The 20063-nt window shown below is 45.4% G+C and overlaps 1 protein-coding gene across 2 annotated transcripts in view; it reads right to left on the bottom strand.

The window, feature by feature from the left end:
- The window catches only part of znf185 (zinc finger protein 185 with LIM domain), a 34585-nt gene that overhangs the window by 10222 nt on the left and 4300 nt on the right, over positions 1–20063 (bottom strand). For both annotated transcript variants that reach the window (XM_045724153.2, XM_045724152.2), the window contains exons 5-17: positions 20020–20046; positions 19844–19906; positions 17721–17771; positions 17473–17553; positions 17054–17134; positions 16830–16892; positions 15054–16697; positions 13775–13852; positions 12632–12700; positions 9001–9036; positions 2797–2862; positions 2195–2248; positions 2005–2064 (exon numbers count right to left, since the gene is read on the bottom strand). In XM_045724153.2, coding sequence (XP_045580109.1) covers positions 2005–2064; positions 2195–2248; positions 2797–2862; positions 9001–9036; positions 12632–12700; positions 13775–13852; positions 15054–16697; positions 16830–16892; positions 17054–17134; positions 17473–17553; positions 17721–17771; positions 19844–19906; positions 20020–20046 — 2373 coding nt within the window. The remainder of the gene's footprint in view (positions 1–2004; positions 2065–2194; positions 2249–2796; positions 2863–9000; positions 9037–12631; positions 12701–13774; positions 13853–15053; positions 16698–16829; positions 16893–17053; positions 17135–17472; positions 17554–17720; positions 17772–19843; positions 19907–20019; positions 20047–20063) is intronic.

Raw genomic sequence — 20063 nt, 5'->3', positions numbered from 1 at the left:
TAGGTCCCAAGAAACAAAGAGATCTTCTGTTGAACCTGACAATTAATCTTGATGGTTGTACAGTCGTCTCAAATAAAACTGTGAAGGACCTCGGCGTTACTCTGGACCCTGATCTCTCTTTTGACGAACATATCAAGACTGTTTCAAGGACAGCTTTTTTCCATCTACGTAACATTGCAAAAATCAGAAACTTTCTGTCCAAAAATGATGCAGAAAAATTCATCCATGCTTTTGTTACTTCTAGGTTAGACTACTGCAATGCTCTACTTTCCGGCTACCCGGATAAAGCACTAAATAAACTTCAGTTAGTGCTAAATACGGCTGCTAGAATCCTGACTAGAACCCAAGAAATTGATCATATTACTCCAGTGCTAGCCACTCTACACTGGCTTCCTGTTAAGGCAAGGGCTGATTTCAAGGTTTTACTGCTAACCTACAAAGCATTACATGGGCTTGCTCCTACCCATCTTTCTGATTTGGTCCTGCCGTACATGCCTTCACGTACGCTACGGTCACAAGACGCAGGCCTCCTAATTGTCCCTAGAATTTCTAAGCAAACAGCTGGAGGCAGGGCTTTCGCCTATAGAGCTCAATTTTTATGGAATGGTCTGCCTACCCATGTGAGAGACGCAGACTCGGTCTCAACCTTTAAGTCTTTACTGAAGACTCATCTCTTCAGTAGGTCCTATGATTGAGTGTAGTCTGGCCCAGGAGTGTGAAGGTGAACAGAAAGGCTCTGGAGCAACGAACCGCCCTTGCTGTCTCTGCCTGGCCGGTTCCCCTCTCTCCACTGAGATTCTCTGCCTCTAACCCTATTACAGGGGATGAGTCACTGGCTTACTGGTGCTCTTCCATGCCGTCCCTAGGAGGGGTGCGTCATTTGAGTGGGTTGAGTCACTGACGTGGTCTTCCTGTCTGGGTTGGCGCCCCCCCCTCCCCCCCCCCTTGGGTTGTGCCGTGGCGGAGATCTTTGTGGGCTACACTCGGCCTTGTGTCAGGATGGTAAGTTGGTGGTTGAAGATATCCCTCTAGTGGTGTGGGGCTGTGCTTTGGCAAAGTGGGTGGGGTTATATCCTTCCTGTTTGGCCCTGTCCGGGGGTATCATCGGATGGGGCCACAGTGTCTCCTGACCCCTCCTGTCTCAGCCTCCAGTATTTATGCTGCAGTAGTTTATGTGTCGGGGGGCTAGGGTCAGTCTGTTATATGTGGAGTATTTCTCCTGTCTTATCCGGTGTCCTGTGTGAATTTAAGTATGCTCTCTCTAATTCTCTCTTTCTTTCTCTCTCTCTCTCGGAGGACCTGAGCCCTAGGACCATGCCTCAGGACTGCCTGGCATGATGACTCCTTGCTGTCCCCAGTTCACCTGGCCGTGCTGCTGCTCCAGTTTCGACTGTTCTGCCTGCGGCTATGGAACCCTGACCTGTTCACCGGACGTGCTACCTGTCCCAGACCTTCTGTTTTCAACTCTCTAGAAACAGCAGAGGCGGTAGAGATACTCTCAATGATCGGCTATGAAAAGCCAACTGACATTTACTCTTGAGGTGCTGACCTGTTGCACCCTCGACAACTACTGTGATTATTATTATTTGACCATGCTGGTCATTTATGAACATTTGAACTTCTTGGCAATGTTCTGTTATAATCTCCCCCCGGCACAGCCAGAAGAGGACTGACCACCCCTCATAGCCTGGTTCCTCTCTAGGTTTCTTCCTAGGTTTTGGCCTTTCTAGGGAGTTTTTCCTAGCCACCGTGCTTCTACACCTGCATTGCTTGCTGTTTGGGGTTTTAGGCTGGGTTTCTGTACAGCACTTTGAGATATCAGCTGATGTAAGAAGGGCTATATAAATACATTTGATTTGATTTGAGGGTGTTACTAATGGAGGACATAGAAAGAGTTTGAGGCTGTGTGTGACTCAGTGCAGTGTTGTGTGTGAAAGGGGTGAGCTGTGTGTGTTTGTGAGGGGTTGATGCTTTTCCAGAGCCTTTAATAAAGAGGTGGCTTACTGTTTCTGAACCGTAACCAGGGACACCTGTGGATCCTGCTCCTCAGGCTCCTCCTCCTCACTGAGATGAGAGAACATAATAGGCTTTTAGTACTGCATGGTTGGGTGGTTCTGATGTGGACTTGGTTAGGAGCTTGGGAGGTGGCAGTGTGGATGTATATAAGTGATGATCTGTGAGGAGGTTCATTCACCTCTTGTCTGTGGTAATGATAGGGTTGACGTCCCAGGACCTCTTCCACGTCATTCTGAAGAGGGGGGGGAGAACACCACAGTTAGTCTGGAGACTGAGCTCAATTCTACATTGGAAGAGGAATGGGGTTTGCAAATATACACTAGTATAGGATGGACACAGTGAAAACAGACACTAGTAAAGGATGGACACAGTGAAAACAGACACTGGTATAGGATGGACACAGTGAAAACAGACACTAGTATAGGATGGACACAGTGAAAATATACACTAGTATAGGATGGACACAGTGAAAACAGACACTGGTATAGGATGGACACAGTGAAAACAGACACTAGTATAGGATGGACACAGTGAAAACAGACACTGGTATAGGATGGACACAGTGAAAACAGACACTGATATAGGATGGACACAGTGAAAACAGACACTAGTATAGGATGGACACAGTGAAAACAGACACTGGTATAGGATGGACACAGTGAAAACAGACACTGGTAAAGGATGGACACAGTGAAAACAGACACTGGTATAGGATGGACACAGTGAAAACAGACACTGGTATAGGATGGACACAGTGAAAACAGACTAACATTCGAATACCTTGTTGTGTTCGTGTTGAATGGGATAAAGTCGTCTTCAAGGGCCTCCAACACATTTTCATTCACACTGTAAAACAGAAAACAGATTAAAACAGATCATTTAAAGCTCTGACTCGTCATGAGCAGTGTGGATCCAAGTATAAAAACATAAATTAAAGTGTTACAAGCACAATGTCTCTCAGTAGACAGGTACAGTATATCTAAATCTCAGTAGACAGGAACAGTATATCTAACAGGTGTTCTCTCTCAGTAGACAGGTACAGTATATCTAACAGGTGTTCTCTCAGTGACATGTACAGTATATCTAACAGGTGTTCTCTCAGTGACAGGTACAGTATATCTAACAGGTGTTCTCTCTCAGTAGACAGGTACAGTATATCTAACAGGTGTTCTCTCTCAGTAGACAGGTACAGTATATCTAACAGGTGTTCTCTCAGTGACAGGTACAGTATATCTAACAGGTGTTCTCTCTCAGTAGACAGGTACAGTATATCTAACAGGTGGTCTCTCTCAGTGACATGTACAGTATATCTAACAGGTGTTCTCTCTCAGTAGACAGGTACAGTATATCTAACAGGTGGTCTCTCTCAGTGACAGGTACAGTATATCTAACAGGTGTTCTCTCTCAGTAGACAGGTACAGTATATCTAACAGGTGTTCTCTCAGTGACAGGTACAGTATATCTAACAGGTGTTCTCTCTCAGTAGACAGGTACAGTATATCTAACAGGTGTTCTCTCTGTGACAGGTACAGTATATCTAACAGGTGGTCTCTCAGTAGATAGGTACAGTATATCTAACAGGTGTTCTCTCTCAGTAGACAGGTACAGTATATCTAACAGGTGTTCTCTCTCAGTGACAGGTACAGTATATCTAACAGGTGTTCTCTCTCAGTAGACAGGTACAGTATATCTAACAGGTGTTCTCTCTCAGTAGACAGGTACAGTATATCTAACAGGTGTTCTCTCTCAGTAGACAGGTGCAGTATATCTAACAGGTGGTCTCTCAGTAGACAGGTACAGTATATCTAACAGCTGTTCTCTCAGTAGACAGGTACAGTATATCTAACAGGTGTTCTCTCTCAGTGACAGGTACAGTATATCTAACAGGTGTTCTCTCTCAGTAGACAGGTACAGTATATCTAACAGGTGTTCTCTCAGTGACAGGTACAGTATATCTAACAGGTGTTCTCTCTCAGCAGACAGGTACAGTATATCTAACAGGTGTTCTCTCTCAGTGACAGGTACAGTATATCTAACAGGTGTTCTCTCTCAGTAGACAGGTACAGTATATCTAACAGGTGTTCTCTCTCAGTGACAGGTACAGTATATCTAACAGGTGTTCTCTCTCAGTAGACAGGTACAGTATATCTAACAGGTGTTCTCTCTCAGTAGACAGGTACAGTATATCTAACAGGTGTTCTCTCAGTGACAGGTACAGTATATCTAACAGGTGTTCTCTCTCAGTAGACAGGTACAGTATATCTAACAGGTGTTCTCTCAGTGACAGGTACAGTATATCTAACAGGTGTTCTCTCTCAGTAGACAGGTACAGTATATCTAACAGGTGTTCTCTCTCAGTAGACAGGTACAGTATATCTAACAGGTGTTCTCTCAGTAGACAGGTACAGTATATCTAACAGGTGTTCTCTCTCAGTAGACAGGTACAGTATATCTAACAGGTGGTCTCTCTCAGTGACATGTACAGTATATCTAACAGGTGTTCTCTCAGTGACAGGTACAGTATATCTAACAGGTGTTCTCTCTCAGTAGACAGGTACAGTATATCTAACAGGTGTTCTCTCAGTGACAGGTACAGTATATCTAACAGGTGTTCTCTCTCAGTAGACAGGTACAGTATATCTAACAGGTGGTCTCTCTCAGTGACATGTACAGTATATCAAACAGGTGTTCTCTCTCAGTAGACAGGTACAGTATATCTAACAGGTGGTCTCTCTCAGTGACAGGTACAGTATATCTAACAGGTGTTCTCTCAGTGACAGGTACAGTATATCTAACAGATGTTCTCTCTCAGTAGACAGGTACAGTATATCTAACAGGTGTTCTCTCTGTGACAGGTACAGTATATCTAACAGGTGTTCTCTCTCAGTAGACAGGTACAGTATATCTAACAGGTGTTCTCTCTCAGTAGACAGGTGCAGTATATCTAACAGGTGGTCTCTCAGTAGACAGGTACAGTATATCTAACAGCTGTTCTCTCAGTAGACAGGTACAGTATATCTAACAGGTGTTCTCTCTCAGTAGACAGGTACAGTATATCTAACAGGTGGTCTCTCTCAGTGACATGTACAGTATATCTAACAGGTGTTCTCTCAGTGACAGGTACAGTATATCTAACAGGTGTTCTCTCTCAGTAGACAGGTACAGTATATCTAACAGGTGTTCTCTCAGTGACAGGTACAGTATATCTAACAGGTATTCTCTCTCAGTAGACAGGTACAGTATATCTAACAGGTGGTCTCTCAGTGACATGTACAGTATATCTAACAGGTGTTCTCTCTCAGTAGACAGGTACAGTATATCTAACAGGTGGTCTCTCTCAGTGACAGGTACAGTATATCTAACAGGTGTTCTATCAGTGACAGGTACAGTATATCTAACAGGTGTTCTCTCTCAGTAGACAGGTACAGTATATCTAACAGGTGTTCTCTCTCAGTAGACAGGTACAGTATATCTAACAGGTGTTCTCTCAGTGACAGGTACAGTATATCTAACAGGTGTTCTCTCTCAGTAGACAGGTACAGTATATCTAACAGGTGTTCTCTCTCAGTGACAGGTACAGTATATCTAACAGGTGTTCTCTCTCAGTAGACAGGTACAGTATATCTAACAGGTGTTCTCTCTCAGTGACAGGTACAGTATATCTAACAGGTGTTCTCTCTCAGTGACAGGTACAGTATATCTAACAGGTGTTCTCTCTCAGTAGACAGGTACAGTATATCTAACAGGTGTTCTCTCTCAGTAGACAGGTACAGTATATCTAACAGGTGTTCTCTCAGTGACAGGTACAGTATATCTAACAGGTGTTCTCTCTCAGTAGACAGGTACAGTATATCTAACAGGTGTTCTCTCAGTGACAGGTACAGTATATCTAACAGGTGTTCTCTCTCAGTAGACAGGTACAGTATATCTAACAGGTGTTCTCTCTCAGTAGACAGGTACAGTATATCTAACAGGTGTTCTCTCAGTAGACAGGTACAGTATATCTAACAGGTGTTCTCTCTCAGTAGACAGGTACAGTATATCTAACAGGTGGTCTCTCTCAGTGACATGTACAGTATATCTAACAGGTGTTCTCTCTCAGTAGACAGGTACAGTATATCTAACAGGTGGTCTCTCTCAGTGACAGGTACAGTATATCTAACAGGTGTTCTCTCAGTGACAGGTACAGTATATCTAACAGGTGTTCTCTCTCAGTAGACAGGTACAGTATATCTAACAGGTGTTCTCTCTGTGACAGGTACAGTATATCTAACAGGTGTTCTCTCTCAGTAGACAGGTACAGTATATCTAACAGGTGTTCTCTCTCAGTAGACAGGTGCAGTATATCTAACAGGTGGTCTCTCAGTAGACAGGTACAGTATATCTAACAGGTGTTCTCTCTCAGTAGACAGGTACAGTATATCTAACAGGTGTTCTCTCTCAGTGACAGGTACAGTATATCTAACAGGTGGTCTCTCAGTGACAGGTACAGTATATCTAACAGGTGTTCTCTCTCAGTAGACAGGTACAGTATATCTAACAGGTGTTCTCTCTCAGTGACAGGTACAGTATATCTAACAGGTGTTCTCTCTCAGTAGACAGGTACAGTATATCTAACAGGTGGTCTCTCAGTAGACAGGTACAGTATATCTAACAGGTGTTCTCTCTCAGTGACAGGTACAGTATATCTAACAGGTGTTCTCTCTCAGTAGACAGGTACAGTATATCTAACAGGTGTTCTCTCTCAGTAGACAGGTACAGTATATCTAACAGGTGTTCTCTCTCAGTAGACAGGTACAGTATATCTAACAGGTGGTCTCTCAGTGACAGGTACAGTATATCTAACAGGTGTTCTCTCTCAGTGACAGGTACAGTATATCTAACAGGTGTTCTCTCTCAGTAGACAGGTACAGTATATCTAACAGGTGGTCTCTCTCAGTAGACAGGTACAGTATATCTAACAGGTGTTCTCTCTCAGTGACAGGTACAGTATATCTAACAGGTGTTCTCTCAGTAGACAGGTACAGTATATCTAACAGGTGGTCTCTCAGTAGACAGGTACAGTATATCTAACAGGTGGTCTCTCTCAGTGACATGTACAGTATATCTAACAGGTGTTCTCTCTCAGTGACAGGTACAGTATATCTAACAGGTGTTCTCTCTCAGTAGACAGGTGCAGTATATCTAACAGGTGTTCTCTCTCAGTAGACAGGTACAGTATATCTAACAGGTGTTCTCTCTCAGTGACAGGTACAGTATATCTAACAGGTGTTCTCTCAGTAGACAGGTACAGTATATCTAACAGGTGTTCTCTCTCAGTGACAGGTACAGTATATCTAACAGGTGTTCTCTCTCAGTAGACAGGTACAGTATATCTAACAGGTGTTCTCTCTCAGTGACAGGTACAGTATATCTAACAGGTGTTCTCTCTCAGTAGACAGGTACAGTATATCTAACAGGTGTTCTCTCTCAGTAGACAGGTGCAGTATATCTAACAGGTGTTCTCTCTCAGTAGACAGGTACAGTATATCTAACAGGTGGTCTCTCTCAGTAGACAGGTACAGTATATCTAACAGGTGTTCTCTCTCAGTGACAGGTACAGTATATCTAACAGGTGGTCTCTCAGTGACAGGTACAGTATATCTAACAGGTGTTCTCTCTCAGTAGACAGGTACAGTATATCTAACAGGTGTTCTCTCTCAGTGACAGGTACAGTATATCTAACAGGTGTTCTCTCTCAGTAGACAGGTACAGTATATCTAACAGGTGGTCTCTCAGTAGACAGGTACAGTATATCTAACAGGTGTTCTCTCTCAGTGACAGGTACAGTATATCTAACAGGTGTTCTCTCTCAGTAGACAGGTACAGTATATCTAACAGGTGTTCTCTCTCAGTAGACAGGTACAGTATATCTAACAGGTGTTCTCTCTCAGTAGACAGGTACAGTATATCTAACAGGTGGTCTCTCAGTGACAGGTACAGTATATCTAACAGGTGTTCTCTCTCAGTGACAGGTACAGTATATCTAACAGGTGTTCTCTCTCAGTAGACAGGTACAGTATATCTCACAGGTGGTCTCTCTCAGTAGACAGGTACAGTATATCTAACAGGTGTTCTCTCTCAGTGACAGGTACAGTATATCTAACAGGTGTTCTCTCAGTAGACAGGTACAGTATATCTAACAGGTGGTCTCTCAGTAGACAGGTACAGTATATCTAACAGGTGGTCTCTCTCAGTGACATGTACAGTATATCTAACAGGTGTTCTCTCTCAGTGACAGGTACAGTATATCTAACAGGTGTTCTCTCTCAGTAGACAGGTGCAGTATATCTAACAGGTGTTCTCTCTCAGTAGACAGGTACAGTATATCTAACAGGTGTTCTCTCTCAGTGACAGGTACAGTATATCTAACAGGTGTTCTCTCAGTAGACAGGTACAGTATATCTAACAGGTGTTCTCTCTCAGTGACAGGTACAGTATATCTAACAGGTGTTCTCTCTCAGTAGACAGGTACAGTATATCTAACAGGTGTTCTCTCTCAGTGACAGGTACAGTATATCTAACAGGTGTTCTCTCTCAGTAGACAGGTACAGTATATCTAACAGGTGTTCTCTCTCAGTAGACAGGTGCAGTATATCTAACAGGTGTTCTCTCTCAGTAGACAGGTACAGTATATCTAACAGGTGTTCTCTCTGTGACAGGTACAGTATATCTAACAGGTGTTCTCTCTCAGTAGACAGGTACAGTATATCTAACAGGTGTTCTCTCTCAGTAGACAGGTGCAGTATATCTAACAGGTGGTCTCTCAGTAGACAGGTACAGTATATCTAACAGGTGTTCTCTCTCAGTAGACAGGTACAGTATATCTAACAGGTGTTCTCTCTCAGTGACAGGTACAGTATATCTAACAGGTGGTCTCTCAGTGACAGGTACAGTATATCTAACAGGTGTTCTCTCTCAGTAGACAGGTACAGTATATCTCACCTGGAGTCAGTACTCGGGGTCGGACTGTCAATATCTCTGTTGAAATAATATCATTATATGGTACTGTTAGAATGAAGCACATTGAAGTACAATAGTAATAGATTTAGTAGTGGCAGGTGGTTGTAGTAGTAGTAGTAGATTTAGTTGTGGTAGGTAGTAATAGATGTAGTTGTGGCAGGTAGTAGTAGATTTAGTAGTGGCAGGTAGTAGTAGTAGTACTAGTAGATTTAGTAGTAGTAGATTTTAGTATTGGCAGGTAGTAGTGGTAGTACTAGTAGATTTAGTAGTGGCATGTAGTAGTAGATTTAGTAGTGGCAGGTAGTAGATTTAGTAATGGCAGGTAGTAGTGGTAGTAGATTTAGTAGTTTTAGTAGTGGTAGGTAGAAGTTGTAGTAGATTTAGTAGTAGTAGTAGTAGATTTAGTAGTAGTAGTAGTAGATTTAGTAGTGGTAGGTGGTAGTAGTAGTAGAGTTTGTGGATTTAGTAGTGGCAGGTAGTAGTAGTAGATTTAGTAGTGGCAGGTAGTAGATTTAGTAGTAGTAGATTTAGTAGTTTTAGTAGTGGTAGGTAGTAGTAGTAGTAGATTTAGTAGTAGTAGTAGTAGTAGTAGATTTAGTAGTGGTAGGTGGTAGTAGTAGTAGAGTTTGTGGATTTAGTAATGGCAGGTAGTAGTAGTAGATTTAGTAGTGACAGGTAGTAGTAGTAGATGTAGTTGCAGGTAGTAGTAGTAGATTTAGTAATGACAGGTAGTAGTAGATTTGGTAGTAGTAGTAGTAGTAGTAGTAGTAGTAGATTTAATAGTGGCAGGTAGTAGTAGATTTAGTAGTGACAGATAGTAGTAGATTTGGTAGTAGTAGATTTAGTAGTGGCAGGTCGTAGTACTAGTAGATTTAGTAGTGACAGATAGTAGATAGTAGTAGTAGTAGTAGTAGTAGTAGATTTAGTAGTAGTAGTAGTAGATTTAGTAGTGGTAGGTGGTAGTAGTAGTAGAGTTTGTGGATTTAGTAGTAGTAGATTTAGTAGTGACAGGTAGTAGTAGTAGATGTAGTAGTATATTTAGTAGTTGCAGGTAGTAGTAGTAGATTTAGTAATGACAGGTAGTAGTAGATTTGGTAGTAGTAGTAGTAGTAGTAATAGTAGATTTAATAGTGGCAGGTAGTAGTAGATTTAGTAGTGGTAGGTAGTAGTTAGTACTAGTAGATTTAGTATTGAAAGGGATAGTAAATTTAGTAATAGATTTAGTAGTGGAAGGTAATAGTAGATTTCATAGTAGTAGATTTTGTAGTGGCAGGTCGTAGGAGTAGTACATTTTGTAGTGGCAGGTCGTAGTAGATTTAGTAGTAGCAGGTAGTAGTAGTAGTAGATTTAGTATTTGTAATGGTAGATTTGAAAAACATTAGGCATTAGGAAAGACAACTGTTGTGTTATCAGACCCTGTGTGTGTGTGTGTGTGTGTGTGTGTGTGTGTGTGTGTGTGTGTGTGTGTGTGTGTGTGTGTGTGTGTGTGTGTGTGTGTGTGTGTGTGTGCATGTGTGTGTGTGTGTCATACTACATATCCAAGAAGTGAATGATCATAGGAGAGGGGAGAGGATAGGGGGAGGAGGGAGAGGGGGGAGAGGATAGGGGGAGAGGGGAAAGGGTAGAGGATAGAGGGAGAGGGGAGAGGATAGGAGGGGAGAGGGTGGGGGAGAGGGGAAAGAGTAGAGGATAGAGGGAGAGGGGAGAGGATAGGAGGGGAGAGGAGAGGGGGAGAGGGGAAAGAGTAGAGGGAGAGGGGAGAGGATAGGAGGGGAGAGGAGAGGGGAAAGGGTAGAGGATAGGGGTAGACGTTAGAGGATAGGGGAGAGGCTATAGGGAGAGGGTTGAGGGAGGGGGAGAGGTTAGAGGTTTGAGGGTAGAGTGATAGGGGAGAGGTTAGAGGGTAGAGGGATAGGGGGAGAGGGTAGAGTGATAGGGGGAGAGGTTAGAGGGATAGGGGGAGAGGTTAGAGGGGAGGGGGTAGAGAGTAGGGGGAGAGGGTAGAGTGATAGGGGAGAGGTTAGAGGGGAGGGGGTAGAGAGTAGGGGGAGAGGTTAGAGGTTAGGGGTTAGGCGGAGAGGGTTGAGGTTAGAGGGAGAGGTTAGAGGGAGAGGGTAGAGGGATAGGGGGAGAGGGTAGAGGTTTGAGGGGAGAGGGAGAGGTTAGAGGGAGAGGTTAGAGGGAGAGGTTAGAGGGAGAGGTTTGAGGGGAGAGGGAGAGGTTAGGGGGAGAGGTTAGAGGGAGAGGGTAGAGGGATAGGGGGAGGGGGTAGAGAGTAGTGGGAGAGGTTAGGGGGAGAGGTTAGAGGTTAGGGGGAGAGTTTATAGGGAGAGGTTAGAGGGGAGAGGGATAGGGGGAGAGGTTAGAGGTTTGAGGGGAGAGGTTTGAGGGGAGAGGGAGAGGGTAGAGGGATAGGGGGAGAGGTTAGAGGGGAGGGGGTAGAGAGTAGGGGGAGAGTTTAGGGAGAGAGGTTAGAGGGGAGGGGGTAGAGAGTAGGGGGAGTGGGTAGAGGGAGAGGTTAGGGGGAGAGGTTAGAGGGGAGGGGGTAGAGAGTAGGGGGAGAGGTTAGAGGGTAGAGATGAGGGGAGGGTAGAGGTTAAAAATTAGATGCTAGGGGGAGAGGTTAGAGGTTAGAGGGAGAGTTTATAGGGAGAGGATAGGGGGAGAGGTTAGAGGTTAGGGGGAGATTTTATAGGGAGAGGTTAGAGGGGAGAGGGATAGGGGGAGAGGTTAGAGGTTTGAGGGGAGAGGGAGAGGTTTGAGGGGCGAGGGATAGGGGGAGAGGTTAGAGGGGAGGGGGTAGAGAGTAGGGGGAGAGGTTAGGGAGAGGTTAGAGGGGAGGGGGTAGAGAGTAGGGGGAGAGGTTAGGGAGAGAGGTTAGAGGGGAGGGGGTAGAGAGTAGGGGGAGAGGTTAGGGAGAGAGGTTAGAGGGGAGGGGGTAGAGAGTAGGGGGAGAGGTTAGGGGTAGAGAGTAGGGGGAGAGGTTAGGGAGAGAGCTTAGAGGGGAGGGGGTAGAGAGTAGGGGGAGAGGTTAGGGGTAGAGAGTAGGGGGAGAGGTTAGGGAGAGAGGTTAGAGGGGAGGGGGTAGAGAGTAGGGGGAGAGGTTAGGGAGAGAGGTTAGAGGGGAGGGGGTAGAGAGTAGGGGGAGAGGTTAGGGGTAGAGAGTAGGGGGAGAGGTTAGGGAGAGAGGTTAGAGGGGAGGGGGTAGAGAGTAGGGGGAGAGGTTAGGGGTAGAGAGTAGGGGGAGAGGTTAGGGAGAGAGGTTAGAGGGGAGGGGGTAGAGAGTAGGGGGAGAGGTTAGGGAGAGAGGTTAGAGGGGAGGGGGTAGAGAGTAGGGGGAGAGGTTAGGGAGAGAGGTTAGAGGGGAGGGGGTAGAGAGTAGGGGGAGAGGTTAGGGAGAGAGGTTAGAGGGGAGGGGGTAGAGAGTAGGGGGAGAGGTTAGGGAGAGAGGTTAGAGGGGAGGGGGTAGAGAGTAGGGGGAGAGGTTAGAGGGTAGAGATGAGGGGAGGGTAGAGGGTAGAGGTTAAAAATTAGATGCTAGGGGGAGAGGTTAGAGGCTAGTGAGAGAGGCTAGGGACTAAGGGACTAGGGGGTAGATCAATGTGGGACGTACCTGTGTGTGTCCTCTGGCTTCTCGTCTCTCGGCTCCTCCTCTTCCTCCTCGGACTCGGCATAACTGAGCCTGAGGGAGAGACAACCAGAGACACAGTTGGTCAGTAAAATGCCCCCTCTTTTTTATTTATTTCACATTTTATTTCACATTTTATTTAACCAGGTAGGCCAGTTGAGAACAAGTTGTCATTTACAACTGCGACCTGGCCAAGATAAAGCAAAGCAGTGCGACAAAAACAACAACACAGAGTTACACATGGGATAAACAAACGTACAGTCAATAACACAATGCTGGTCCATCCCACCCTAACTGCTGGTCCATCAGAACCACAGACACAGAACCACAGACACAGTTGGTCAGTAAATTGTCCCCTAATCGCTGGTCCATCAGAACCACAGACACAGCATTACACATGAAACAGGGTGGGAGAGGTCATCAGAAATGGCTCAGAGAGAGAGAATATCTGACCACTGTGACTGACCCAAACTTAAGGAAAGCTTTGACTATGTACAGACTCAGTGAGCATGGTCTTGCTATTGAGAAAGGCCGCCGTAGGCAGACCTGGCTCTCAAGAGAAGACAGGCTATGTGCACACTGCCCACAAAATGAGGTGGAAACTGAGCTGCACTTCCTAACCTCTTGCCAAATGTATGACCATATTAGAGGCACATATTTCCCTCAGATTACACAGACCCACAAAGAATTTGAAAACAAACCCAATTTTGATAAACTCCCAAATCTATTGGGTGAAATACCACAGTGTGACATCACAGTAGCAAGATGTGTGACCTGTTGCCACAAGAAAAGGGCAACCAGTGAAGAACAAACATCTATGTAAATACAACCCGTATTTAAGTTTATTTATTTTCCCATTTGTAATTTAACTATTTACACATAATATGACATTTGAAATGTCTTTATTCTTTTGGAACTTTTGTGAGTGTAATGTTTACTGTAATTTTTTTAATTGTTTATTTCACTTTTGTTTATTATCTACTTCACTTGCTTTGGAAATGTTGACATATGTTTCCCATGCCAATAAAGCCCCATGAATTGAAATTGAGAGAGAGAAAGAGAGAGACACACTGTGGTGTATGGAGGAATGAATGAGTGTCTGATATAAGGGGTCTCCTCTCTAACTACCTGTCTGATCCACTGAGAAGCTCCTGACTCCAAGATCCTGGGATGGGAGGGATGGGCTTCACCAACTCCTGTTCTAGACTACACAGAGGAGACGAGAGGATAAGAGGGGAGGGGAGAGGACAGGACAGGAAGAGGAGGAGAGGAGAGGACAGGAAGAGAGAAGAGGAGGGGAGGACAGGACAGGAAGAGAGGGGAGGGGAGAGGGGGGGGAGGAGAGGAGAGGACAGGAAGAGAGAAGAGGGGGGAGAGGAGGGGAGGACAGGACAGGGAGGGGGGAGGGGAGGAGAAGGGGGGAGAGAGGAGGAGAGGAGAGGACAGGACAGGACAGGAAGAGAGAAGAGGGGGAGAGGAGGGGAGGACAGGACAGGAAGAGATGGGAGGGGGGAGGACAGGACAGGAAGAGAGGGGAGGGGGGAGGGGAGGAGAAGGGGGGGAGAGGGGAGGACAGGACAAGAGGAGAGAGGAGAGGAGAGGGGAGGGGAGACAAGACAGAGGACTTGAATTGAAGAACCCAACGGTTTACATCTGACAGACTATTAAAAACCAGTCCAAACTTTTGACTGGTACTGTATATATTTACAAAAAATATATATAAGGAATTGGAAATGATGCAGACAATTACATTGATGGAAGCTACAATCTATCTGCAATAATAAAGCTGATATACCCCCAAACATTTTTATTTATAAAAAAAAAAAAACAATGTATAAATACAAAGAATGGTCCACCACCCAAAGGATCCAGTCAACTTGGCACAACTGTGGGTAGCATTGGAATCAACATGGGCCAGCATTCCTGTGGAACTATTTCGACACCTTGTAGAGGCCATGCCCCACCCAATATTAGAAGGGTGTTCCTAATATTTTGTACACTCAGTGTAGAAGTACACAATGACAGCTGTCACCAGGGGTGTATTCACTAGAAACCAAATGGATAAAAAGGGACGAAACAGGGAGGGACTAACCTAAATGTGTCCCATTAAAAAAACACTCGTTTTCATTGCAAAACATTTTCAATTGAAAAACATTTTGCCGCGGTTTGGTACTGGTTTTATATCGCCCACTATGACATGAATGAGGAAGTGTCTCTCTGTTGATTCCTACCTGTCCTCTGGCTCTGCAGCCTGTGGACCAACTTTAATAGTCTCACCCAGAGCCGTATATAGCCTACCCATAATGTCAATAAATGGCTCTGGTCTCACCACTACACACACTGTGGTGCAACATATCTGATCATTGTAATTCAAATGAATAGAAACATTAATGAATCAATACTGTACCTGGATGAACCTGTGTCGAAGGAGATGAGTGTGTCAGACAGGGCTGTCAGTGTGTCCACTGGGGCAGGATTCTTCTTCACTGGGTTATATGGGACAGGGGACGCTAATACAGAGGACACTGGGGGGACGTCTTTCAACGGGACACCACTCTCTGGGGACAGTTTTTTCATCACCTCAACTGTCAACTTAGGAAGTGGAGTAGCCATTTTGGTACACCCTGGCTTCATGCCCTCATAAGGGTCAATCGCTGCTGTGGTGTCAACTATGACGGGGGCTGGAAGGAGGACGTCTTTCACAGATATAGGAGAGACGTCTTTCACAGAGACAGGAGAGACAATGTTCACAGAGACAGGAGAGACGTCTTTCACAGAGACAGGAGAGACGTCTTTCACAGAGACGGGAGAGACAACTTTCACAGAGACAGGAGAGACGTCTTTCACAGAGACAGGAGAGACAACTTTCACAGAGACAGGAGAGACGTCTTTCACAGAAACAGGAGAGACGTCTTTCACAGAGACAGGAGAGACAGCTTTCACAGAGACGGGAGAGACGTCTTTCATAGAGACAGGAGAGACGTCTTTCACAGAGACAGGAGAGACAACTTTCACAGAGACAGGAGAGACGTCTTTCACAGAAACAGGAGAGACGTCTTTCACAGACACAGGAGAGACGTCTTTCACAGAGACAGAAGAGACGTCTTTCACAGAGACAGGAGAGACGTCTTTCACAGAGACAGGAGAGACAGCTTTCACAGAGACAGGAGAGACAGCTTTCATACATACAGGAGAGAAGTCTTTCAAGGAGACAGGAGAGAAGTCTTTCAAGGAGACAGGAGAGACGTCTTTCACAGAGACAGGAGAGATGTCTTTCACAGAGACAGGAGAGACAGCTTTCACAGAGACAGGAGAGACGTCTTTCACAGATACAGGAGAGACGTCTTTCTCAGAGACAGGAGAGACAGCTTTCACAGAGACAGGAGAGACAGCTTTCACAGAGACAGGAGAGACGTCTTTCACAGACACAGGAGAGACAGCTTTCACAGAGACAGGAGAGACAGCTTTTACAGAGACCGGAGAGACGTCTTTTACGGAGACAGGAGAGACGTCTTTCAAAGAGACAGGAGTTTCGTCTTTCACAGAGACAGGAGAGACGTCTTTCACAGAGACAGGAGAGACGTCTTTCACAGAGACAGGAGAGACAGCTTTCACAGAGACAGGAGAGACGTTTTTCAAGGAGATAGGAGAGACGTCTTTCAAAGAGACAGGAGAGACGGCTTTCGCAGAGACAGGAGAGACGTCTTTCACAGAGACAGGAGAGACATCTTTCACAGAGACAGGAGAGACATCTTTCACAGAGACAGGAGAGACGTCTTTCAAAGAGACAGGAGAGACAGCTTTCACAGAGACAGGAGAGACATCTTTCACAGAGACAGGAGAGACGTCTTTCAAAGAGACAGGAGAGACAGCTTTCACAGAGACAGGAGAGACAGCTTTCACAGAGACAGGAGAGACGTCTTTCACAGAGACAGGAGAGACAGCTTTCACAGAGACAGGAGAGACAGCTTTCATAGATGGTGCAGCTGGTTCTTTGGGGACAGAAGGAGTCTCAGTGAAGACAGAGTCGTCATTGTCTGTGATCACCACCCTTTAGACACACAAGAAACAACAAGACAGAAAAATGAAACATCTCCAGTCAAGCCTTTCATTTCAGACATTATCATCATTTTCCATGAGGAACAAAACAGGACAGGACAGTCCATTGAGAGGCATCAGTTACCTTTTAGCCACAAAAGATGAAACATCTGGGGTCAGGGAGGTTTCTAGAGGTTTCTCTGTAGAACTGTCAGGAGAACAGGAGAACAGGAGATAAGATACAAACAGGGGAATAGAGAGATGGAGAGAGACAGATAAAGAGAGAGAAAGATCGAGACAGAAATAGAGAGAGAGAGGGAGAGGGAGATGGAGAGAAAAGGAGAGAGAGGTATATAGCCAATCACATACTCGTATTTCTTGGCGGCTGAGAGGACGTAGGAGCGTTGTCGGGCTGAAGAGGTCCTGAGCACATCCATGGCTGCTTCCTCCCTGATGGACAGATGGAGAGACACGGAGAGAGAAAGAGGGAGACAGGGAGAAAAGAGAGAGAGACAGATAGAGAGAAAGAGCGAGAGAGAAAGTGTGTGAGAGAGAGAGAGAGAGAGAGAGAGAGAGAGACGCAGTAAAGAGAGAGGGGTAAAGAAAGAGATGAGACTTGTTTTTCCTCAACGTCTATTTTCTGAGGTATAATAAGAGTTTTGTAGACAGCATCTGAAATGGCACTCTGTTCCCTATATAAGGCCCTATACAGTACCAGGGCCCTGGTCAAAATTAGATCTCTATAAAGAGAACAGGGTGCCATTTGGGATGCATTGTGTGTGTCTCACCGTTTCTCCTTCTCCTCTGGGGAAAGCTGGTCCTCAGTTTGAACTGGGAGGTTTGAGGTGGGACGCACTGTGTGAGGAGCTCTGGAGGGAGGAACACATACACAAAACACACACACACACAAACACTTATCAAACACATCCCCTTAAGTCACTACAGTTATCTCAGTTAATCCTTTACCACACACAGCGTCACACACTCAAGCACGTTCACTGAGTTTACTCATAAGATTTGCATAAGGTTTACTCACATTCTCTTGTAGCTCTCTGAAGGCCTCTTGCTGAAGCTGGATGTTGATCCACTGCAAATAGAGGGACACCATGTAATCAAGCCATCTAACAAGGCATTGGCTGTCCGAACGATAGACTGATTACACTGCTGCCAGTAGAGCTCTGACATCACTGCTGCCAGTAGACTCTGACATCACTGCTGCCAGCAGACTTATGACATTACTGCTGCCAGTAGACTCTGACATTACTGCTGCCAGTAGACTCTGACATCACTGCTGCCAGTAGACTCTGACATCACTGCTGCCAGTAGACTCTGACATCACTGCTGCCAGTAGACTCTGACATTACTGCTGCCAGTAGAGCTCTGATATTACTGCTGCCAGTTAGAGCTCTGACATTACTGCTGCCAGTAGACTCTGACATTACTGCTGCCAGTAGACTCTGACATTACTGCTGCCAGTAGACTCTGACATCACTGCTGCCAGCAGACTTATGACATTACTGCTGCCAGTAGACTCTGACATTACTGCTGCCAGTAGACTCTGACATCACTGCTGCCAGTAGACTCTGACATCACTGCTGCCAGTAGACTCTGACATTACTGCTGCCAGTAGAGCTCTGACATTACTGTTGCCAGTTAGAGCTCTGACATTACTGCTGCCAGTAGAGCGCTGATATTACTCCTGCCAGTAGACTCTGACATTACTGCTGCCAGTAGACTCTGACATCACTGCTGCCAGTAGACTCTGACATTACTGCTGCCAGTAGACTCTGACATTACTGCTGCCAGTAGACTCTGACATTACTGCTGCCAGTAGACTCTGACATCACTGCTGCCAGTAGAGCTCTGATATTACTGCTGCCAGTTAGAGCTCTGACATTACTGCTGCCAGTAGACTCTGACATTACTGCTGCCAGTAGAGCTCTGATATTACTGCTGCCAGTTAGAGCTCTGACATTACTGCTGCCAGTAGACTCTGACATTACTGCTGCCAGTAGACTCTGACATTACTGCTGCCAGTAGAGCTCTGACATTACTGTTGCCAGTTAGAGCTCTGACATTACTGCTGCCAGTAGAGCTCTGATATTACTCCTGCCAGTAGACTCTGACATTACTGCTGCCAGTAGACTCTGACATCACTGCTGCCAGTAGACTCTGACATTACTGCTGCCAGTAGACTCTGACATTACTGCTGCCAGTAGGCTCTGACATTACTGCTGCCAGTAGACTCTGACATCACTGCTGCCAGTAGAGCTCTGATATTACTGCTGCCAGTTAGAGCTCTGACATTACTGCTGCCAGTAGACTCTGACATTACTGCTGCCAGTAGAGCTCTGATATTACTGCTGCCAGTTAGAGCTCTGACATTACTGCTGCCAGTAGACTCTGACATTACTGCTGCCAGTAGACTCTGACATTACTGCTGCCAGTAGACTCTGACATCACTGCTGCCAGCAGACTTATGACATTACTGCTGCCAGTAGACTCTGACATTACTGCTGTCAGTAGACTCTGACATTACTGCTGCCAGTAGACTCTGACATCACTGCTGCCAGTAGACTCTGACATCACTGCTGCCAGTAGACTCTGACATTACTGCTGCCAGTAGAGCTCTGATATTACTGCTGCCAGTTAGAGCTCTGACATTACTGCTGCCAGTAGACTCTGACATTACTGCTGCCAGCAGACTCTGACATTACTGCTGCCAGTAGACTCTGACATCACGGCTGCCAGTAGACTCTGACATTACTGCTGCCAGTAGACTCTGACATCACTGCTGCCAGTAGACTCTGACATCACTGCTGCCAGTAGACTCTGACATCACTGCTGCCAGTAAACTCTGACATTACTGCTGCCAGTAGACTCTGACATTACTGCTGCCAGTAGACTCTGACATCACTGCTGCCAGTAGACTCTGACATCACTGCTGCCAGTAGACTCTGACATCACTGCTGCCAGTAGACTCTGACATCACTGCTGCCAGTAGACTCTGACATTACTGCTGCCAGTAGACTCTGACATCACTGCTGCCAGTTAGACCTCTGACATTGCTGCTGCCAGTTAGAGCTCTTACATTACTGCTGCCAGTTAGAGCTCTGACATTACTGCTGCCAGTTAGAGATCTGACAGTACTTTATTTACCTCAAGCTATTGAATGTAGATGAGGTGGCAGCAGGCTTGGTGTCTGTCTTGGTGAAAATCCCTCTGAAAAAATGGATAAGATTATTCATTCACCTTTTATATTATTCACAATTAATGAATTTAATCCATTGTATATGCTGTTGCTCAAGTGATGCAATGTTGGAAGTCTGTTATACCTGATAAGATATCCTGGAGATGGTGTTCTATATTTAGGAACAAG

Source organism: Salmo salar, chromosome 09 (assembly GCF_965601325.2).
Source record: "Salmo salar chromosome 09, fSalSal1, whole genome shotgun sequence".
In the NCBI taxonomy this organism is placed as follows: domain Eukaryota; kingdom Metazoa; phylum Chordata; class Actinopteri; order Salmoniformes; family Salmonidae; genus Salmo; species Salmo salar.
The sequence above is the reverse complement of the archived record's forward strand: the minus strand, read 5'-3'. Positions and strand labels throughout refer to the sequence as shown.